The 24,590-nt window shown below is 33.9% G+C and overlaps 2 protein-coding genes across 2 annotated transcripts; one reads left to right on the forward strand and one right to left on the reverse strand.

The window, feature by feature from the left end:
- The first annotated feature begins 226 nt into the window (after positions 1-226).
- LOC125054572 (trypsin-2-like) lies at positions 227-3,323 on the forward strand. The gene is made up of 5 exons (XM_047656549.1): positions 227-309; positions 672-823; positions 1,446-1,597; positions 2,027-2,238; positions 2,904-3,323. Exons 1-5 carry the CDS (start codon positions 252-254, stop codon positions 3,272-3,274), a joined length of 945 nt encoding a protein of 314 aa, XP_047512505.1. The 5' UTR covers positions 227-251; the 3' UTR covers positions 3,275-3,323.
- Positions 3,324-3,629: 306 nt separating this feature from the next.
- Positions 3,630-23,886, reverse strand: LOC125054571 (L-ascorbate oxidase-like). Its single transcript, XM_047656548.1, has 9 exons — positions 23,677-23,886; positions 22,578-22,919; positions 19,011-19,221; positions 17,315-17,478; positions 13,401-13,552; positions 12,198-12,393; positions 6,007-6,201; positions 4,773-4,911; positions 3,630-4,401 (listed from the first exon to the last, which is right to left on the reverse strand). The coding sequence occupies exons 1-9, from the start codon at positions 23,798-23,800 to the stop codon at positions 4,170-4,172; spliced, it is 1,755 nt and encodes a 584-aa protein (XP_047512504.1). The 5' UTR covers positions 23,801-23,886; the 3' UTR covers positions 3,630-4,169.
- Positions 23,887-24,590: the final 704 nt, after the last annotated feature.

Consider the following 24,590-nt stretch of genomic DNA (forward strand, 5'->3'; position numbering starts at 1 on the left):
TGTTAAAAGAACTGGATCCTATGGAATTCTTTTCGATGTAAACTTTAGTAATAAAATTTGATACCATAAAAACAGCATTAATAATAAATGAGCTACAAAAGTGCAATTTCAAACAATATGTCTTGGTTTTGATAACTTTGTATTTTAATATACTTGCTTTAGTGATAGCACACCCCTGATTGGTAATTACAATATGGCTATAATAAAGGTGTGAAATCTGATTGACAATGTGAGTTATTAGTGAAAATTTAATGGCTATGCACTTCATTGTTTATTTGATTTTAGCGCTCTGTTCGGGAGTATTTACAGGTAAATTTTAAATTTTAAATTAATTTATGTTATAGAAATAAAGCTTACTTTTAATGAATGGCGAAGAGTTGATATTTTTGTTTTTTTTTTGTTTCATATAATGGTATGGTATAATGGTACCATATATGGTAAATGCAATTTGAATAAAAATACGTCTAAATTTAGCATAACTATCATGGAGTTATAAAGATTTTTCATTTAGTTTATTTGTCAATTTAAAAAATCTGTAATTTTGCCCAATAAAAAACGATCATCTTGAAATACTTTCGTGATTATAAATTAAAAAAAGAAATTTATGGACTCTTATAAAACTTATCACATAATATCTTTTTTTCGTAAGACATTTTTTTATTTTTTTCTAGCATCCACAAAGAATGAAGCTGTCCCTCAAGCAAGGATAATTGGTGGCCATGAGGCTAAACCATACAGTCACCCCTATTTAGTATCTTTACAGTTACGATTTCTTTGGCTCCGTGGTCATATATGTGGGGGTAGTATCATCAAAGAAAACTGGGTGAGAAAATTCATAGTTCATAATTTACATAGGTATAGCTACTGCAAAAATTACCTTTTTGGTACTAATCATTTTTCTTTGAAGAGAGACAATTATAGTATATAGTAGTATTTTTATATTCAGTGTTTCTCCTAAATGATAAATTAGTTAGGATGACGGTTTCTTAAAGTTAACAAAGGCCGTCAAGTAAGTCTAAAAGTCGCGTGTTTGCTAAGTTTAAAGTAGCAGGCGATAAAACTTTTAAGCATTAACGCATCGCTTACGAACGAAAATCGAAAGCACTAGTTTCTTAAATGTGAGAAGAAAAGTTATGTATGCTGTAATATTAATAGCGACTTTGAACTCGTTAATTAAAGTTACCAGTAATCAAACACGATAATTAGAAGCCTCGAATTATTTAATTACAAAATATTTTGTACATATGTAGTCGCTTAATCTAAACATAGTCTCAAAACATAGCTTTTAAGTACATTTAAGAAAGTAGTACTTTAGATTTTTGTTCGCACAACAGCGTTGCGAACAAAAATGTTTATAAGTTTTATTTCCTGCTACTTGGCGACCTTTTTCAACTTCACGAAACCCTTATCGGGTGATATACAGAACATAATTTCGTTTATTATAGGTACTTACAGCGGCCCATTGCATTCAAGAGTCATGGCTTACAAGATGGCTGCCTTTGGAGGCTGTTGCTGGAACAAACGATGTTTATGATTTCGGATCATTAGCTCAAGTGAACTCAGTAGACCAAAGAATACCACATCCCAATTACCAAGGGTATACTTTAAATTTATCGTTACCTACTGTCCTTACCTACGTTACTATTACTGTCCACATACTGCTACAGCGACGCCGTGTATGCTCAAAGTATCAGAAAATTCTACTTGGAAACTATTGAACCCAGATTTTATGACTAAGAAAGAAATCGTCTTTTGTCCATTGCAATAGGTTTGATTATATAGTTCCCAAAAATTATGAAAAGAAAAAAAGGAATAAGGTACATTTTAAGTGTGTAAAGTGTGTGTTGTGGTAGTAACTGGCCCTGGCTCCGAATTATGCTGTGGAGCAGACGTGTTCCATAGCGCTGATATTTCTGCCAGAGACCACGACATTGTCTTGTATTCTAGATGTTACCCATAATCCAATGGTTATAGAATCTTTATTTCTGTTACAAGATTAAAATGATCAACCAAAAAATATTTCCAGCGGAATCGGTCCATATGACATTGCTGTACTTCGAACTGCGACACCGTTCTACTTCACAAGAGAAGTGCAACCAATACAATTACCGTTAAATAGTAATATCGATGGTGAGTCCCTCCAATTGGCCGGATGGGGTGCGTTAAGAACGACCTCCTTCCTTCCAGATTTGCCCAGCAGATTACAAGAAGTAGAAGTCAAATACATTCCTTATGATGGTAAGTTATTCGACATTTATTTGATAATCACACACGAAATAATAAACAAACATAAGAAACCTATATGTAATGCGTTGAATTATATAATACAGCGAAACATATACGTGCCCCTTTTAGGATATTAGTCCTCGCTGATGTATGTCGTCTTCTGACGTACCCATCAGGCACATTGAAGCTATAGCACTGTAGTACGAATTACTGTCCATGCCATGTTACAAATTTATTAAGTTAAGTACATCGCAAGAGCTAAGGAACGTCGAAAAAAATATAACTTGATTGTCTCAGTGTAAACCCAACCAAAAACCTAGGATAGTCTATCAATCAGTCTAATGTTCAAGTCTGGCGTAAACACAACGCCAAGATCATTTTTTTTGACATGACGGCGTCTTATGAATCGATGAACGCCGGCTGCTCGCACGAAAAAGCATGACTCATTGTCCCGTTACGCTCAGTGTACGCTTGCGCCGTATCTATCTCTCTTCCACTCGAAGACTTAAGTATGCAATAATTAATTCATCAATGTTTTGTTATGACGTAGTCACGTTAAACTATCGTCCGTAAACCGGCATTACAGACAACCATTGTTTTTTAAGATTATTTATTTAATTTTTTTTAAATTTATTACAGTTGATCAATATTTTAAAATTTTGACGTTTCTATTTCAGAATGCAACAAAGCGGTTGCAGAACTTCTAGAAAACGATGAAAGCAATCCACTCGACAGAAATGCACACATTTGTACTGGTCCTCTATCTGGAGGTATTGCAGCCTGTAGTGGGGATTCAGGTGGACCATTGATTGAAATGGTACCATCAGAAGCTAATGATGACGAAGCTTATGATGATAACTTTGAAGACAGTGATAAACTTAGGATTACGAATGATGATTCAAGTATACCAGTCATTCGTGGTATCGTCTCATGGGGAATAAGTCCGTGTGGTATCGAAGGGGGTCCAACCGTATTTACCAATGTCTTTGAATATATCGACTTCGTTAAGCAATATAGCGACACTCCCTCTTCATCAATTAATAAATGAAATAAAACTCTATTAATCACTTAAATTTTATTCAATAAATATACCTTAATCTAATTATTTACATACAATATACAGTAAACCCTATTACGCGTTTTCCAGCCCCCATATAACGTGGTATTTTCCACATAACGCGGAGATTTCTTAAGTTTTCTGCAGTGAGAAATTTATAATGATTTGTCAAGTACATCTTTAGTTTTGCGTACCTTTGCACCTGTTTCAATAGTGTTGTTCGTGTCCTAGTTTTTTGAATTGTTCAAAAAAACGGTTTTATGAGTATGAATACTTGTACAACGCGATTTCCAATCTACCGCGTTCCAGTCTACCGCGTTATAGGCGGGATTACTGTACATCACGATTGTTCACATTAAAAATCTCAGGAAATACTTTTGATTAAATCAACTTCAAACAGGTAAATAAAATAGTGCATTATTAGTAGTCTAAGATCCGTTTTCTGGAACGTTAATCGAAGTTAAGTCTACTTTCAGTACACTTTTCACTATGGAGTAGTAGTAGTAGTATGAAGTCCTGGCTACTTAAGCCAGCCTAGCTCCTTCCAGAAGCTCAGAAGTTTCCTTATGGTCTTATCGTTTTATTTGACAATTATCAAAACGTTTGTGACTGTAGGCATTAATTAGAAGTGCCTATAACTCTATGAGTCCCTTTTGTATAACAATACGAACATTTAGTTGCTGAATCTGTTGCTGAAGCTGGAGAAACAGCGTTTGAGGAATCGAAATTTGATCTGTAATTTCATTATTATGGTGGTCAACGATTGGACAACAAATTCTCTGATAGAATCACTAGTGTGTAGGGAAAAGTTATGTTCGTAATATTAAAACTTTGGACCACATGTTGCACTTACAACTCCAGTGTTAATGGAATTAGAAGATCAGTCTTAGTTGAGCAACACATCCGGGGGCTTATAGCTTCCACAGCTAGGTAAAGAATCCACAACCGTCTTAGGTATCGATATAGGAACACTGATAAGAATTGCAGCAGGCAGCGTGAGACTGCAAGACCTGCATTCCAGTAGCCAGTGGCCACCATGATCTGGATTTATTCTGATTATCGTAAAACCTTTGTTGGGGACCGTTACTGTGTCTTTCATTGGTGGATTTTGTAAATTTCTGAAAAAGAAATAGTGCATCTATAGTGTTTTGGCATTGTGTAGTTATAAAACTAGTAGTCCAGATACTAGAAAAAGTTCAAACACATATATTGCGTGTATTCTTAAAACAATTTTTTTCTGAATTAATTTTTTTGCTGATCATATAATACTTGATGCAGAAATTCAGATAGAATAAATTCAAATAAAATGTGCGTAGTAACGAATCAAAGAGGCGACATCCAGTACAAAATTCTACCAAAGGTAACTAATTTGTCTATTTCTTGTCGCTTACTTATTTTGATCGAAAGATGTACTAAAGATGCTTTATTCTATACTAATTAAATAAAATTAGGAATAAAATAAAAGCTATATTTAGCTATGTTTATTTACCTTTCAATCTGACCACCCTTGTCTAGTTTCTCAAACTCCTCTTTTGATAAAGGCAGTCCTGCTGGACTCTGCCATGTGGCGACCACGTACATGGGTAGTCCATGCATGTGAAATGTATACGAGTCGTTGCTATGGACACCTGAAAATTTTATTAAACATAAGCGCGGTTGCAATGTCTGTGTCGAGTTCGGTTACAAATTAAAATGCATTTTTTTTATGAAGTAATGTAATATTATTAAAATTTATACCTACATATTATTTATTAAAGTCTCAGCAAAAATGGCGCAAAATCAATAATATAATATACGTGTTCCAAATTCGAAATAATTAAACAGTTAAATAAAGGAAAAGTTTTTATGTAACAGTAGATATTTATGGCCAGACTAGTTATAATATACTATATACTACCCACAACGATTGTTTCAACAGAAATCGAAACTCCACCATAAGCGATACTATTTACACTATAGGAGTAACATATTACTAATACATAATCAATTAATTACTTTTTTCAATTGATTTAGCTTCTTTGAGATGTCGAAAATAATCTAATTCGTAAAAGAAAATCCACTTAAGTTTGTGGAAAAAAAGTTGTTCGTCCAACATTATATGTGGCAGAATATGCAAACTTTAGATTGTACCATCATAATATTTTGTACCATATTACATATCAATTGCACCCCCTTTGCCCCGCATAAGCAGTACCTGCACCCCTTGACGCAACAGCATTATAAAAGGAAGCTGACAAGAGACATCGATAGCTTTGATCGGATACTTCATATCTGACTGGTCAAATCCTCAAATTAGTAATACGTCTAAAATATAGATTATTATTGATCGTGCACTTCATATCGGGCCCATTAAATTGTCGTATTTAATTAAGTTCAATAATTGTAATAGATTGATTAAAGTAATTAAAATATATATTTTATTTTTATAGTTATACTTCTTTTAAAAATGATGAGATTAAATTTTATGAAGGCGCACACACAATCACAAAAAACCGACACCCTGAAGTTAGCCATAGTCAACATTTTAGTTTCTTCTATTGTTAGTGTATTTTTTTCTAAAAAAGTAGAATACAATGTTTAAAAAGATTTTTATCTTGTTACGCTAAAGAAGTATAACTTCTAACGCGTGTACCTACATAGGTACACACACGCTTTTTTGGGATTCACCGCTGGCCCTCACTTAATTACCATATACAAATAAATTATTATTATACTCAATTTACCATCATTTACTAATATCAGTTCCAGTGGTTCATTCTGATTTGCTCTTAGAATTTGCATACATTGTACATCTTTATGTTTATGTATTTCGACGCTGCAGGCAATATCCTTGAATACTTCCCTGGGCTTCAGCAGCAATGGGGCGTTTGGGTAAAGAAAATTCCTGCCATTTATCTGGACAACGCCTTCCTTGAGAGCTGTAAAATTAGATCATTAATGAAGCAGAGGCATTTAAAATATGTACAGTCAAAACCGTTTACGACAGTGGTCAGTGATTTGTCACCGAGACCGGTCGTTACCTGCGCGCGCTAGTGAATTATTTTTCCACGAGTGCAATTACCTTCCTACCCTCACTGTGATAGTGACTAATTATTATGGAATCGTTTTTGTGTGTTTTATATAAGTGATAACTTCGCTACTTGCCAATTGTTTCTGATTACAGGAACAAAATGAACCCCCAATCGTTAGTCAATAACCCTAGTTATGCTACTGTCACCCAAAATACCATGTTCCCTAAAAAAGATCAAGCAATTGTCATCGATGCTTTAGAAAACGTTCAAATCAAAGATTATGCCCAAGCTTTAGGAAGAATCATAGACCCATCCCAAATCCGATTTTTATCAAGAATATCAAACAACAGAATTTGTATTTACGTTTCTTCAAAGGTAATCGCTGATGAGATCATTGACAAAAAAAAATTTGTTACGATCCAAAACCACAAACTACCCATCCGACCGCTGATCAGCAGAAACAGACGTATCATAATATCGAATGTTTGTCCCATTATACCGCACATCGATATTGAAAAGAAGCTGTTAGAAATGAATATCACACCGCAGTCTCCCATCTCTTTCCTGCGTGCTGGTTTCAATGAAACAGGCTATAATCACATTCTAAGCTTCCGAAGACAAGTTTACGTAACTCCCGAAGATTTCACCCGACTTCCAGAAAAACTATCTATTGATTTTGAAGAAACAAATTACTGGATCTATTTCTCATCAGATACTATGACATGTTTCATATGTAAAAAAGACGGTCACGTAGCCTCTAAATGCCCGGATAATAGTAACGACTCAAATGTTGTCAACGAAAAAACACTACGGGATACTACGGAGACACCAATTTTCAAGCGGCCACACCCTCCCACTGAATCTTCGACTACAACTGATTTCATGGAGTCTGAAACAACAAGAGAAAAAAACCTAACTAGCAACGAAAATAGTGATGAGGACTTCGATGATAAATCTTCCCAGTCCAGCTTAGATGAAGTACACATATCCAAGAGTGTAAAAAAACTTAAAACATCGCCTCATAGCGATCTTGAATCGATCGACTGGGATCACGTTGAAAAGTTTACAACCAATTCAGGTAAAGAGTACCCACTATCTGGAAAACAAGTCAAAGATTTTCTCACTCACACATATCGGGTTAAGGATATATCGAAAATAACTTACAGCTATACAGAAGACATTAGTGCCTTAATTGAAATGTTTTCTGACTTAATACCGATCATATCATATCGTAGTGTTAAGAACAGACTTTCTCGTATTATAGGTAAACTTAAGCTCTTAGCTATTAAGAAAAATCCCAATTTAATTAAATAAGTTACTTTTAAGTCAATACTATTTACATAATATATTTATTTTTTGTGTGTTTTGATGGTCTCGACCATCGGATTCAAACTTAATATTATTCAATGGAATTGTCAAAGTCTTATACCAAAGTTAAGTGAATTGGACGTATATCTACATTATCAAAAGGTACATATATGCATTCTTTCTGAAACTTGGCTGCAATGCGATCACCAAATTAATTTAGCAGGTTACTCTGTCTTTAGAAAGGATCGAGCAGATGGATATGCAGGCTTAGCTATCCTGGTCCATACATCTATAAACTGTAGTCTCAAACTTCTCCCAAGTAATTTTAATAATATTGACGTCTTGTGCCTTGAAATCCTTAATAGCAATAAACTTCAACATATCATAGGGGTCTATTCTCCTACAAATGTCACAGTTAGCGTTGGAGAATACCAGGAGCTTTTTAGTCACTTTTCTGAGAAAACTCTAATAGTCGGAGATTTCAATGCTCATCACATGGCTTGGTCATATACTACTGACACAAGAGGTAGGCTTTTATCGAACGCTAGCATATCACATAATTACGTATTTCTTAACAATGGAGACTTTACCCGTTGCGCTAAGCATAATGATAGTATGATATGCACATCACCTGATGTCTCCTTTTGTAGTGCCGATCTCTCACTAGACTTTGAGTGGAGCGTCACTAACGAATCTCTTGGCAGTGATCACCTCATTATTTCTATTAAAACGTTAGACAGTACCCAAAATAGCCCCGAATTAAAAAGGAACATCAAAAAGGCCAACTGGATAGATTACACTCAACACATAGAATCTGCATGTGAGGGATTAGATTACGGAGATAACGTTCAATATAACTACGATAAACTTATTGAGGTTATTGAAGGAAGTGCTAATAAAAACATCCCATATATTAAAACCGGTTTTAACCCTAAAAAATTCAAACCTAAACCTTGGTGGAATCCTGATTTATCGAAGGCAGTAGCTGAGAGACGATTATCTCTTAAAAAATTTAGGAAACTACGATCGGTCGAAAACTATTTAATTTACAAGGAAAAAGTAATTATTGCTAGAAAACTAATTAAACTTGCTAAAAGGAATTCCTGGCAACAGTTTTGTGATAGCATAGATTACAGTACGCCCAGTTATGAGGTTTGGAGGAAACTCAGATGGATTAAAGGTTACCGAAGCCCAAAGCATTACTTACCAGAAAATACCGCAGTCTCCTTTTTAACAGAACTCACTCCTGACAGTGTTTCCATTCAGCCCCTAGATTCCAATATTGATGGTTTAAGTCCTTTTTTTTTTACTCTTACAGAACTTATCTTGACTCTTAAAAGAGTAGATACTTCGGCAGGTTTAGATAACATTACTTATTCTATGATTAACCATTTGCCGGATAACGCGAAGGAATATCTCTTGCACATATTTAACACTATTTATAAAACAGGTGAGATACCAGAGCAGTGGCGTAGGATCAAACTTATTGCCATACTTAAGAGAAACACTGATAAGTATCGTCCTATCTCACTCATCAACTGCCTTTGTAAGACCTTTAATTTAATGATAGCTCGTCGGCTTGAGCATCATTTCGAAAGCAAAAAATTATTTAATAATAGCACTTTGGGTTTCCGACGTGGACTTTCTTGTCAAGACAATCTTAGTAGGTTTATTGTAGACACAGAAACGGCTTTTATACACAAGGAATACGTTTTGTGCGCTTACGGAGACATTAGTAACGCTTATAACAATGTGGCAATTGAACCTCTTATAACCTCATTAGCTGAATTTGATGTCGATCCGTTCATATTTAGATACATTAGAGAATTTTTAAAAGAAAGAGTTTTGATATATAGGCTTGGGGATGGTACAGAAATAACTAGAATAAGCAGACAAGGTTTAGCTCAAGGTGACCCAATGTCACCTATTTTATTCAATATAGTGACAATTAAATTGTGCAACTCACTCGTTAAGACAGTTAAGGTCTCACAATATGCCGACGACTTCGCTTTATACTGTATTAATCAAAATATTAATTTTTGTGCTAGTATCATTCAATCAAGTCTTAACACTTTTATGACAATGTTACAGGAAATTGGATTAGAAATATCTCTCTCAAAGACTAAAGTATGCATCTTTACTAGAAAATATAAAGTGCCTTTTATTAGTTTACGAATAAATAACACTGAAATTGAGTTTACAAATTGTACAAAGTTCTTAGGTGTTTGGGTGGACAGCCGCCTGAACTGGACCCGCCATGTTTTAGAAACTGCCCAAAAATGTGTTGCATATGTTAATATCCTTAGTTGCATAAGTAGTTCAAAGTGGGGTGTCCATCCAACTCACTTAAGAAGATTATATTTGTCTCTGGTACGATCCCGACTAGATTATGGATGCATTAATTACGGTAACGCCAACTCTAGGCTTCTCCAGAGGTTGGACGTAATTCAAAACCAATGTCTTCGCCTTTGTGGAAGTTTTATTCGGGACACGCCAATTTTTGCCATGGAAAGCGAACTTTGTATTCCACCCCTATATCTGAGACGATCATATTTAAGTGACAAATATTTTCTGAAACTTTCTTGCAGATCATCTGACCAATTGAAAAATCAATTGGAAACATTAGACAACGATTTAAATTCGGGTCCTAGATATTGGCGCAAAGACCAAATTCCACTTCTGCTTGAGAGTTTCAGAAAGTTTTCCAACTTGGCTATGTCACAATTTGAGATTTTGCCCCAATTTTTGCTTTCATTTGATGTTAAATCATTCCCCTGGGATAATATCATATTACATAGAATTAACACTATTAATGAATCGAAAGCTAAACTACCCATTAACGATCTTAAGAAACGTACCGAAGATATGATAGATGTTCAGTTCTCGGACTATATTAAAATTTACACTGATGGATCCAAAACAAGAGACGGCTCAGGTTGCGCGTTTTACGATGAGGCTACAGATTTTGGGGCAAAATTTCTTATTGAAAATCCAAGTATACCTGTAATGGGAGTTGAACTGACTGCAATTAATGAAGCAATACATTACATAGAGTCGACACCATACCATAAAATAGTTATTTTTACAGACTCAAGAAGCAGTTTACAACATTTGTTAGGATGTGCTAAGGGCGGTAGTGTCGGTAGAAACGAAGCTTACCTTATTATTAAATGTATCTATAAATTGATACGTAACGGGGTTGAAGTTCGTCTACAATGGATTCCTTCACATGTGGGTGTCAGGGGTAACGAGTTTGTGGACTCTCTTGCATCCAAAGCTCTACAGACCGGCATACCTCTCGACATCGTACCGCACTACATTGATCATCTCCCAAAAATTAAAAATCACAATTTTATGAAATTTAAATCTTATTTTAATGAATGCTCTCAGGACAAAGGCATCTGGTACAGGACCATTGTGGACGAACCTCCACGCGAGCCTTGGTTTTACTCAAGAGTTTTCAATAGAAATGATTTAGTTATTTGCTTCCGAACCCGTACTTACCACATGCCACTTAACAAGTTTAATTTTATTATGAAAAAAAGAGACGATCCAAATTGTACACGATGTGAGAGAGAAGAGGACCTCCTACATTTAGTTCTCGAGTGTAAAATCAATGAAAAAGCTAGGTTGGATTTCTTAAAGGAATCTCGATGTTCTACTGGCGACTTTCTCTTCTTTCTCCATCAAATATTAAGTTCAGGGTTCACTGCTGATTTTAGTGACAGATTTATTAGTTATATTATAGAGTCATTGAACCTTAGATCTGAATACTATAAAAATGCTCGTTAATTAGTAAACTGTTAGAGTAATACCTTTGTCAACGTTCTTATATTTTTAAGCCGCCTTAATCATTAGATGTATGGCTTATAAAATAAATAAGATTAAAAAAAAAAAAAAAAAAAAACCGTTTACGACGACATCGTTTAGAACATACCGGTTATATTGACCAAAATCAAAGGTCCCGGCTGAATTCTATTGTATTAGGTACTTACTAACAACATCATCGGCTGTTACGACTATCGGTTTTGACGACTAAATATGAGTAGTCCCTTCGATGTCGTTATAACAGATTTTGACTGTATTTATAAAAGGTATCTTAAATCTTTTTCGACTACCATCTTCGATAAAGCTGTGAACGATCGTAGAGTTATCGCTAGTTAACACTTGGAATTGTTGCCGTATAAACAAATGCCTACTAATATAAGTAAAACAATTACATGCCCCTTAGACAAGGATCCGTTTCCTTATATGTGTGCCTAAAATTAGGTGAGAATGTGGTCAAACCAGGGCCAAGTTTTCGTAAACACGCTGATATCAACCGTGACCAATCAGGGTCACGAAACTCTCAAAATATTTTTATTTTTATTCATGTAGCCCAGCGCTTTTATTAATTACAAAACCAAATGTATTAACAAAGAATATATAATATTGGTGTGTCTGTACGTATGTGTTTATGTGTGCGTGCGTGTTGCGTATGTGGGCCTATTTACTTAATAAATTATTGAACAATAATCATTAAACTACATCACCTAGTCAATTGAGATTAAACTTATTATAAAAAATATATGAAAGAGCTGTACTGATTCACTTACATAAGGCTGTAGGAAAGAATGGTTTCTTTGGCACAACATCGCTTAGATATCGAAAATCGAGATCGGCATCTTTTACTTCTACGTTCTGTTTATCAATACCAAGATAAACCGACTTCACGGATGGCAGAAGTGTCATGTCTTTGTAAGATAGCAGTTTCTGTCCAAAGACAATATTGTCCTTATCGACTTCGGTGTTCTGTAATCAAATTTATTGTATTAGCTAAAGTTTTTAAAAGCTTAAAATACAGAACGAGAAATAAAGTCGGAAGTATCCTACAAATGCTCAATAGATATTAGTATCTATTGAGCATTTGTCTTTTTAAATGTTAAATGTAACTAATAACATTTATCAATGTAAATAGAGAGTTAGCTGGTGTAAATATTATTTCATACAAAAATATATAACCCTTAATTTGTGGTGAAAAAAAACATTTTATTAAAAAAACTTGAATTTTATATGTTTTAAATATTTGGACTCTTCGATACAAAAAAGTTTTTTTTTATGTAACAGGAGGTAAACGAGCAGGAGACTCATCTGATGTTAAGTGATACCGCTGCCCATGGACACTCGCACTGCCAGAAGTCTCGCAAGCGCGCTGCCAACCTTATAAGATTTGGTCTATTATTGAATTGGTTAGGAAATACTTCAGTGGGCAGCTGGTTCCACATAGTGGTGGTGCGCGGCAAAAATTGCCTTAAGAATCGCTCAGTTGTGGAACGACAGACGTCAAGGTGATACGGATGGTATTTTGTATTCTGCCTTGACGTCCAATGATGAAACACAGCTGCATCTTTTAGTCGAAACAACTCCTCTGAACACTCTCCATGGTAAATGCGGCAGAAGATGCAGAGAGATCCCACATCTCTACGCAACACCAAGGGATCAAGCCGCTCGAAAAGTGACTGTTCGTCGACGATTCGAACCGCTCTGCGTTGTATACGGTCAAGTGGAAGGAGCAGGTACTGGGGAGCTCCCGCCCAGAGGTCAGAACGAAGTTGTTGTTTGATGATGAATGAAAATTCGTACTATGTCCTCGTAACGGAATCTAAGTCGGGCCTTTGAGCCGTTAAACTCTGACAGAATAAACTATTCTGGAAATGTTATTTTTCTAAAAAAACTTTTGTATCAAAGAGACACACAAGGTCGGCCGGTGGATTTACAAACACTATGACACGAGTAATAACAGATTTATAATTAATTACCGGCGTCTCTTCTATCATGGAAGTATAATTAAATCCCTGATATAGGAACATAGAGTGAGTCTTCAATCCATCACATTGGTTTTCACCCTTGACCTGAAGCCAGTATCCACCACTCGGTTGATCAGCTCGAACCACAATGTCCATACGTTCACCTTAAATTAAAATATTCTATTAAGAACGTCTCTAAAAGTATTTATGATGAAACGCGTTCATAACATAGGCAATTATTAGTTTGAAGTGTCTATTACATATAAACAACTTCTCTTCTTCTTTCGTTAATGAACATTTCCTTAGTTTAGGATATTCTAGTATTGAAGAAAATGAACTCTAATACTTATTTAATAATGTAATTCATGTAAAGTCGCACTCTCCTTTCCTTTGTAAACTTTTTTGTAAGAAAAAAGAATTAACTATAGTTATGTAACCCAATATTAGTTAAGTTACATATAATATATTTCAGTTAATAATTAGAAACAAACACTTGAAGCCAATATGAGCTCTTTACTTTTTACCACTCATAAATTGTAATTTAACATTCTCGTTTCTGACAAGGTCCCAAAAGATCGACACACTTGTATTGAAGTGAAACTTAGATAACTACAACCACAACCCCTAATTTTATGTTTATTTTTTAATGTCATATGTTTCATCTTTTTTATTTCTGCCACATAATGACTCTATCGTACGAATGGCCTGAGCATTAGCCAGCCAGTTTATTTAAAGTTGAAACAAACGCTACGGCAGAATATCTTTCAGGCCGCTAGTTAAACGGCGCCGTTTAGTTAAACGGCTAGGCTGTTCATTGAACGGCTAATAAGCTAGTTGGCTGCCACATACATACAACAACCGCCACCGAACTGATGTTGTATTAGTAGAAAATATTTCAATTGTTTATGAACCCAACACAAAACATAAATTACTATCTATGGATAGCTCAAAATATCTATACGCCAACTGTCAAAATAAAATCAATTTAAATTGTCTATCATTACTAATTTAATCCCATACTAACAAGTTGTCAATACATAAATCATCTCGCTATAGAAAGTGAGATTGCAAAGTGAAATCTGGTTTCACGGTTATTATCTGACCTCCAAGATGAACAATACTTTCTCTGAATTTTTTACGTATACGTTCACATTTTAACTTCGAGTTTTAAATGCCGGATGGGAAAAAACAAGTCATTAAGTATAATTGCATTGCCATAAAATACTAAATTTATTGTCTAACACTTTCATAACTTTTAAATCCTTGTCAAAATGTCACCACAATGGTTATTTCGATTAGAAGCAAGAATCGTATGTTTGAGTAATTAAAAAATATTAAATACTAAATATTATATAACAGCAGTGTTGGCGTAGTGGCTTCAGCATGCGACTCTCATCCCTGAGGTTGTAGGTTCGATCCCGGGCTGTGCACTAATGGACTTTCAACCTATGTGTGCATTTAACATTCGCTCGAACGGTGAAAGAAAACATCGTAAGTAAACCGGCTTGCATTATACCCAAAAAGTCGACGGCGTGTGTCAGGCACAGGAGGCTGATCACCAACTCGCCTATTAAATTGACAAATGATCATGAAACAGATACAGAAATTTGAAGTCCAGATCTAAAAAGGTTGAAGCGCCACTGATTTATTTTATTATTCTTAAGTTAGGTTAGGTAATGTTAAATGATGTCTTTGATTGTCTCAAAACCCACATAATAATTATATTTAAAAATATATAGGTTCTGAGTAATTAATAAACAATTGCGTAACAATGTTTTGTATAAAGTATTATCAATAAAGCTCACAAGTCAACGTAAATCTTTTATTATGTCCCATCGAACGTTAGGTAAACAGAAGATGTTTACATAATAAAATGCTTCCTTCATGTCACATAAGTTACTTCATAATAATAATGTCATAAAAATACAGCTTTTATAGGCCACAACATGGTTCGTGTAGATTTCAAATAACTGTTCCTATACAATATTGTTTAAATGCTTTAAAACATTTTTCATTGCAATAGGAACAGGAATTTTAAATGCAGCGTTGTAGAATCGAACCCCAATTGTACTCCGGGCCTGACCTTCACTCCGTCGGAGGTCGAGTAATAATGGTTAACATGGCATGGACGTACTCTAATCTAAATCTAATGTCGTACTCGAATAACGGCTAGCTTTTTGAAGTTATACTGCTTTAGGTGCGTTATGAAAAATTGTTGAGTGAAATTTTACGATGCGCGCGCACCGTGACACAAAATTAACAGAATGAAGTTGCCCACGGAAGATGCTACGGCATTGGACATAATTTAAAAACAACATTCGAATAATAATAGAAATGTAAGAGAATAATAATGAATATTTATTTATTTAATTTTTCGAATGTAAACTGAACTTTATTGACTGTAATGACTCCTTTTCCAGTCTTTGATTATTTCATTGTAATTAATTATTTGCATGCAATCAAAAACTATTTTTAATAATGCCAAAGAAGTATAACTTCTTACTCGCGTACATAAGTACACACACCCTTTTATAACTATTAGACTCAAAAATCTTTACTTAAAAAGAGTGCCAGTTCTTTTAAATTTGTTTGTAAATGTACCCAACTACGCAATTGAGATTTATAAAAACAACATACAAAATAATATTTTTAAAGCATTTTTGTATAAATCCGTACTTCCTTTACAATTGATTGCCATGATATTTCCTGCCTTTGTTTTCAAAAGGTTATTGACCTTTTGGAATCTATAAACTTCGTTAACGATCGTAAGATACAATATTACGATCATCATAAATAATAATGTAGCGCGGGAAGTTGCCACTTTCTACAAAATATTTATTTATATCTAACAGATGCAAATTACCGCAATCTTTTGTGTGAAAGTGGTTTGAAAGATTTATATCAGCTTATACTTTACGTAATCAACATCTCTCGTTTCTGTTAAATTTATTGTAAAATGATTTACGATATTTATTTTGAATTTAAATTATAAAATACCGACGTAACCGAAGCATGCAATGCTTCAGACAAACAGTTAACATTAAAATTGCCTTTGAAATGCAGTTTTTATTTGAAATTAACAATGGAAAACTACACGTCTCCTATTCATTATTTCGACGAATTAATGACCATAGACAAAATGAGGATGGAAAGGACCAAGGGAAGAAGAAGATGGCGCCGTAAAAAGGTGGATAGAAGATATAGAAGCGTTAGCCGGAATCGAATAAAGAAAGAAAGCCATGGAGAGCATTTAAATGTTTGGAAAAAGCTGGATGAAAAGGCTTTACCCGTAAAGGGTTTCCGATCTATGGCACTGCAGGAAGAAGGGCATCGAGTAACAAGAAAAAAATGTATATAACAAATATAAACTATATATTCAACATTTGTAAAGATTGGAAATAAACGGGCTTTCTATAATATTTGTATTGCATCGTCATTCATGAATCCGTGAGATAAGCTTTTTAGTTTTTTTTTAATTAATATTTTTTGTATGTATTACTTAAGATTAAGGTTTTTTTTTTATTTTTTTTTATAAGATTTGGTTAAGCACTTGACTCATCGTGATTCTCTTTTTATTCTTTACTAGGGTTGCCAGTTATATGTTATAATTTTTATGTATTACGTTATTTGTTTTTTTAAATGCAACGAAGTGTAATAAATAAATGTTAGGTAAAATGAGCTACGATAAATGTGTAGCGAAACAAGAGAATGACCTGGTGAAAGCAAGAAGGTCGAACATAACTTTCAGGAAACATTCATAATAAGGAAGAGAGACACAAACACAACAGTTGAAGCTTAAAAGTCCTTGAAAATAAATATTTTGTGCTATATTAATGTTTGTGTTTTTTATGTTTATAATAAATATAACGAACAAATATGGCGTCAATTTACCGCCACAATTTATCAGCACTAAGAAAACTACGTACCTGGATATAACCTCACAGTGCCTGTGGTAACAGGTTGGACTGGTTTCCCGTCACTTGCGACAACAGTCACCATATGATCGTCTATGCTGATGAGTACAGGGCATTCCAGGGCTATTGCGTTTATTAACCGCAATCGGTAAGCATATGACTGCATTACAAATATCCTGTAAAGACAAAATAAAGCTTTGATAATTATTTTATTTCAAACTAGTAGACTCGGCCAAGCGTTGCTGCGGCTAAGATTTTTGTTATATTACATAGTAGTAAACTATTCAAGAGAAACGGCAGGAGAACACCAACCCAATATGCTTTTTTGGTGGATATGCCATTAAATTGTAGCTTATGTGAAACGTTGGTATTTATTTTGATAAGGATCAATACCTAGGTACGAATAAAGAGCCTTTTCTAGCGGTGATATGTAGATTATAGATAGTGATGTGTCCTGAAAAAATGAAATACATCATTTTGTTCTATCATTAATAGTTTTCGCAGCGCACGCGATTGAAGGAAGTTTTTTGTTTATTTTTTTTACACCTTTACTGAATGTAAGTTTTAGTAAGCATCCCTAATTTTTTTTTTAAATGAAACATAGCCCATGCCACTCGGAAATAGTGTAGCTTGCCAACGGTGAAATAATTTTTGAAATCGGTCCAGTAGTTTCGGAGCCTATTCATTTCAAACAAACAAAAAATCAAATCTTTCCTCTTTATAATATTAGTATAGACATCACACATGTTAAAATGAGGGCAGTCAGATACTTATAGAAATATGTTATAGAAAGGATATACTGTATACAGTATACACGTGTGAACATGACATTAGAACCGAGAAGATTTGCCCGCAATATAACACAACTCACGAGGAAACTCCCAGCATCCGCGAACATACAATTTAAATACATAATTATGTAGCAATAAAGAAAATAACAAATAATTAACACAGCAAGGTTGCTAAAACGGCGAAAGGTCTCTATGGAGTTGCTGAAAATCTCCACCGAGTTCAGCCCAGTTTTATTGTAAGTCCGACACGATCTGTCGAAAATCGAAATTGAAAAGAAGAGAGAAAAAACTTTATTCCATATAATAAAAAATTATGTATAGTTAAAAGAGAAAGTGAACCCACACTAGGATTCCCTGTATCGAGGGATGATTGATTGATTGATTTTAGGTACCTACTTCAATTAATAAATTCTACGTAACGCTTACTATTTTATAATTAACTAGCTGGCCTGGCGAACATCGTACCGCCTAACAGTGGATTCTTTATTTTTTTTTAAATACTTATTCTGCTATTCGGGACACCGGTCTAGGTAAGATAAAAAAATAATGTTGATAAGACAACAAATACATTATGTCAAAAAATAAAAATTTACCTTCCCGGAACCCCTCCACTAACACTTGTTTTATTATGTATGGGAATATAGAAAAGTGTTGTTTTTAGACTTTTTCACTCAATTTTTTTAATTTTTTTCTCCTTAAGAACCATCCTCGTACTTCCAAGAATATTATAAAAAAAAGAATTGGCCAAATCGGTCAAGCCGTTATCATGTTATGTCGTGACAACGGAAAACGGGTTTCATTTTTATATATATAGACTACTGTTGCAGAAAAATTAAACGTTTCGTTTCAGCATAGGACATGTTGAGAGGATCTCGCTCTCGTGAATATGTCAGACCAATTCAGTGAATTTAACTTACTTCGTATAATCTTGTCCATTGATCACCAATCCATCTGGTAAAACCTTGGTGAGGTCTTCCAAAGTCCCCGAAAGTAGTTGAGGGAACCTAGCACCAATGATGAGCGTATGTTCTTCCCTCCTATTGAAGTCGTATAGGGAGGAATGGGGTTCTAGCGGTTGTGGTTGGTCTACTATCAGAGAGCCGTAGACGCCATCGCTTTGGTGAGTTACTGAAAAAAATCATCAATCAACTTAACTGGTACTATATAGGTCGACAACGCGCCGGTATTTGAGGCCCAAAGGCGGTACCATTATGTAAGCGAACAGCCCAAAGGCTGACTTTAGTCACACCAGTCCTAATCTAATAACTGATCCAGCTTCTGAACCTAAAATTGTTTTCAGATCATCTATGTCAGACCTGAAACGAAGGCGATGGCGACACAAATTTTACGTTCAAACAAATTAATTAGAAAATTAAGGTCTGTTAGAAGCAATTCTATATGTTTCCTAGGAAACATAAAACCTCCAAAAACCTCAAAAAGACAAATGCCCTCTTATCAACGACTATATAATCATGTCATACATGATATTACAACATATAATCGCATTTATTTATAAATACCGGAACCGGATTACTAGAACTAGTTTTCCAGCGACACGAATATTGTAGAATTTATTTATTTTACATTACGTATATTTAAATTAATTTATGTATGACCTTATGATACCTACATTGTTGTGTCTTACAGCAGATTGTTTAAAAAGATAACACCAAAATACTAATTATATTTATTAACCCTACATACACACACATGCATAAATAAAGACTCAAAATACACGGTCTTATCGCTAAAGTAATTCCAGGATATTTTATAAAACGATCCCTGCTCCTGGCAGGGATGTTAAGTGATCAGCCCATAGATACTCACACTGCTAGAACGTTTGCCATTGCGTTGCCGGCCTTGTATTTAACCAATAAAGAAATATATGTAGTCAGGAATATTTAAATACTAATCCTTTATATTTTTTTTAATTAATTTATTTTATTATGAAATAAAAAAAGGAAATGAAAAAAATTAAATTACTCCAAATACTTGTCGAGATTATTTACTTAGGTACTTATATCATACAAGACTAAATGTATATATCACAATAATTACTGAACAGATTAATGATAAAAGATGAAACAAACATGGTTCCCTAAGCAAATTTAGATGGCGATTCGAATTAAAAATCTCGATATTATTTATGAGTTTGTGCAATTATTGAATAATTACCGTCTAAAATTCGTAATATTAGCGCGTTTAATCAATTCAAATATATTAAAATAATGGCTGATGGCGACGTGTATCTCGTTCGAATATGTTAAGTTTCTCATGTAAAAAAGACACATTTTTTGTAATGAGAAATAAAGGTCTTTAAACATTTTTATACTAACAATTAAAAATACAAAAAGACTAAAAAACTCTACAGTGCCAAATAAAATTGAACTGGACTTGTACGGATTAAACCTGTATTGTGACTCTGTTAACCTTTTGATTGTATTTTAAATTTTTGTTTATACATATTTTTATTTATTATTATTGTTATTTTATGTTTAGATTTTAGTTATAGTGTGTGTTATTTTGAGTTTTTTTTTTCGATTATAATTTTTGCATTTCTTGTCATCTCTGTAGGTGTTTCTTTTTCATTGTTCCACATTAGGGTTGCGTGGAAGAAATCGCTTGTTAGCGATAAGGCCGCCCGTTGCCTTATAACTTTTGTAACCTGCTTTTTTATTTTTGTTATGTGTATGTTTGTGAATAAGGTAATAAAGCATAAATAAATATTACTTTAAAAACATTTTTAAAAGAAATCAACTTTGACGTAACTGACACTATTTGACTGTATGTTATTTATTTCTTTATTTATATAGAATAATTTAAAATCTATAGTTGCAATATTTATAAATATGTGATCACCATGTATTTACATAATAATTTAGTTATCTGCTGCATTTTTTCATATATCACCATGCGCCTATTTTATTTTAGTAATGTATTTTTTTTGCTCTAGGTACATGTTTTTCACATGTAATTATCAAATCAACGTACCTATACAAAATATTGTAAAAACTATTTTAAAAGAAGAAATATGGAGTTTCTTGCCCATTCTTCTCCATGTGAAACTACCTTTTGGAAGGGGCGACTAGAATCATCTTTATATTTTATTTAACTTTCAAAAGTGCCATTTTAGGTGGTCTAATAGGAATATATGATTTGACTACGAGTATTGACTATAATTTTCTCTAAAAATCCCCACAAGATTTTACATATGTTGCATGTACGAACCCGAATTATCTGCGTAATTTGCCAAAGTTGTAACAATTTAGTTTTTAATTTAAAACATTAAATTTTCGTTTGTTTAATGTTTAATTTCAGTTTCCTTTTTTTATCTATTAATGTACTTAATTGACTTATGTTTTCTGTTCATATGTTTTGTTTATCAATTTAATCTGTTTTAACTTTGTAGAGGTACCTACTGTCTAAGTGTTTTCTTTTATAATATGGATATGTGTGGATGTAAGATTACTAAAAACTAAATAATTTATAGATTTACTAGAATATATAGTTTAAAGATTACTAGAATATAAAATAACCATCAAAACAGTTATATCGAGGTAATCATAAACTCATTACTTTCACTCCAGTCTTGTGTATGTGTAGGAGACTAGTCACTAGATGAAAACACTTTCTTCGTAACTAGCTTATCTCTCGATAGCAGTATCGTAAAGATTTCTTTTTGCTTTCGTGTTTGTTAATGATAGGTGTGTTCCCGGCGAAACAATAGCCCGTTTGGATATGATACGCCTTAATAAAAGATTTAGAAATGTACCTAATATAATACTGGCCTAACTGCATTTTAAATGTTTGTAAAAGCCTTAGTCATAATTCTTATATACATTGAATATTAGTATTGTAATTTCCATTAAATGCCAAATCTAATATATAAAATTCTCGTGTCACAATGTTCCCATACTCCTCCGAAACGGCTCGACCGATTCTTATGAAGTCTTTCAAACCCTTCAGTGATGTCCCCAAAAACCTTTTTTTATTTTCTAGTTTTTTATAATTATTTATGATACAGCCTACAAAAATACATACACTCCTTAATTTTCACCCCTCTACGATAAACCCCTTTTTTTTGTTGATTAAAATCTTATGACTTGAACTCTGAGGTTTATATAGAGAAAAATTCACTGAAAAACATAAAAAGTTCTCATTCCAGAAAACCGAACAGTCTCTGGGGTAGCATAGTAAAATGTTCCATGTTGGTATGTACTAAAAAGGTAGGCTAAGTTAAATCACATTAAGGAGAAACTAAGTTCGCGGGGACAGCTAGTATTAGTTACAAAAAATTGACACAAACCTAAGAAATCTCAACCATTTTGGTAATAAACTATCCGACTAGTTGTCGGATAGTTTATTACCAAAACGTGTTTGGACAACCTTACCTTATGAAAATACCTACTGAAACAATGTTACATACCGCGTAGCTATACCAGTTACATTGACCGTATACTTTCTAAAAATTTCATACATCTCACCTGAATCAGCATGGTAAAAAAATGTCCCAGGCGAAGACGCCTTGAACGCATATTTGAAGGTGGAACCATAGCTGATAGGGCACTGCGTGATCATAGGAACTCCATCCATATACGGCGTCCCACGTTGCTTCAATCCATGCCAGTGTATCGCCAGATCTTGGTCCGGTATTTTATTCCTGACCTCCACGACGATTATATCGTGTATACACACGTGTATGGGTGGACCTGGGGTCTGTCCGTTGATGGAGAGAGGTATTTTATCTAAGGTAGGCTCTATGTCAAACTTGTAATAACACCTTCGCGGTTTCACGTTGAACTTGCAAGGTCGATGGCACGATTTGTCTGTAAAGCATTTTGCAACTGAATTGCGTATTGTAAAAAGGAAAATTGTTGTTTACAAAGAATCAACGTATTATAGTTGTGAAACCAGTAAACAGTTTATCTATTATTATTTACTTCTATTATTATTAATCCATTGCAACGGTTTGTTTAAGTTTTGGTTAATGCTTTTATCGACGAGCAGTGTTGGCCTAGTGGCTTCAGATTGCGACTCTCATCCCTGAGGTCGTAGGTTCGATTCCCAGCTGTGTGTATTTTCTTTCTAAAAAAACCGGCATTGCTTAGGCCCAAAAAGTCGACGGCGTGTCACATACTAAGGATGCTCATCACCGACTTTCCTATTAGATTGACAAATGATCATGAAACAGATACAGAAATCAGATTTCTGAGGCCCAGACCTAAAGAGGTTGTAGCGCCACTGATTCATATACTTTTATCTGTAGCTCATTACCGAAGAAATATATATATGTATATGTGATTGTCAGCACTGAACCGGTTTAAAAAGATGTATGTAAACAGTATATTTTGAAGGTCATATGTATGTAATTACGGATTGTTGATTGCATTGTTTCCATTAGTTGTTAAATGTTAGCTTAGCAAAAGGGCGACCTGGAGTCCTGGGTTTTGTTCCTTGTTAAGTAATTGTATGGAGAACACAAGAAAATAAAATACAGCTTACTTGCCCATGAATAGGTTTGGCTCCACTAACAGAAAACACATTTCACTTTACAAAATCAGCGAGAATTTAATATAAACTTACCTGAACTTTTGGTGGTATCCGTCAAAAAATTCGCATCATTCGATGGCGCAAAACTCTCCAGCGACGCCTTACCATCGTTGCTTATATTTGAAATAACAAACACGAAAAAAACAATCAATTTCATTTTTAAACTTAATCCAAGAATATTGTATAACTGATTTTAATTCGCAAGACGTGTAGTTGTCGCCGCTAGTCCGGCTTCACTAAGTTTACAAGGCGAAGGCAATCTAAAGCCCGCAGTCCGCATTATGGGGGCGTTGCATTTTCCACTACTAGTTTCAATTACTTCGAGACGTTTTTAATTGAGATATCCAGAAAATGATAATAATAATTTATTTACAAGAATATGGTACAAAATTGTACTAAAACTAATTGTTTAATGGTACAATCTAAAGTTATATATGTATATTCTGCAACACATAATAGCGTGAAAATTTGTCTTAAAAGGACATATAAGTTACATACATTCGGAGTCATATCATTATAGTAAATTCTATCATCATTAGATTATTAAAATTACGTTCCAAATTAATATTAATTATAATGTTTCACGCACATAATCATTAATAGAATGATCTATTTTCCAAAAGTAGTACATTAAGTCGTTTTAAATACTAGTATGAAGATCTTTTAATGTTTTTGGTAAATTATTATAAACCTTGATTGCCATTCAAAAGGTGTTTTCCTATACAATTCAAGATTAATTTTTGGCACAGCCAATTTTTCTTCATGTATACTTCGACAGTTGTTATTCCCGTTGACTTAATAAAATCATGACATATTAATATGGGATCGAGGAAATGCTGCCAGTATTAAGTAGTTATTAATTAAGTAGTTACTCTGCTGCTTCCCTACTCTTTCATTTATTTATAATCTATATATAAAAAGTATAGTAAAATATAGTATATATATTG

The sequence above is a fragment of the Pieris napi genome, chromosome 12 (assembly GCF_905475465.1).
Source record: "Pieris napi chromosome 12, ilPieNapi1.2, whole genome shotgun sequence".
NCBI lineage: Eukaryota > Metazoa > Arthropoda > Insecta > Lepidoptera > Pieridae > Pieris > Pieris napi.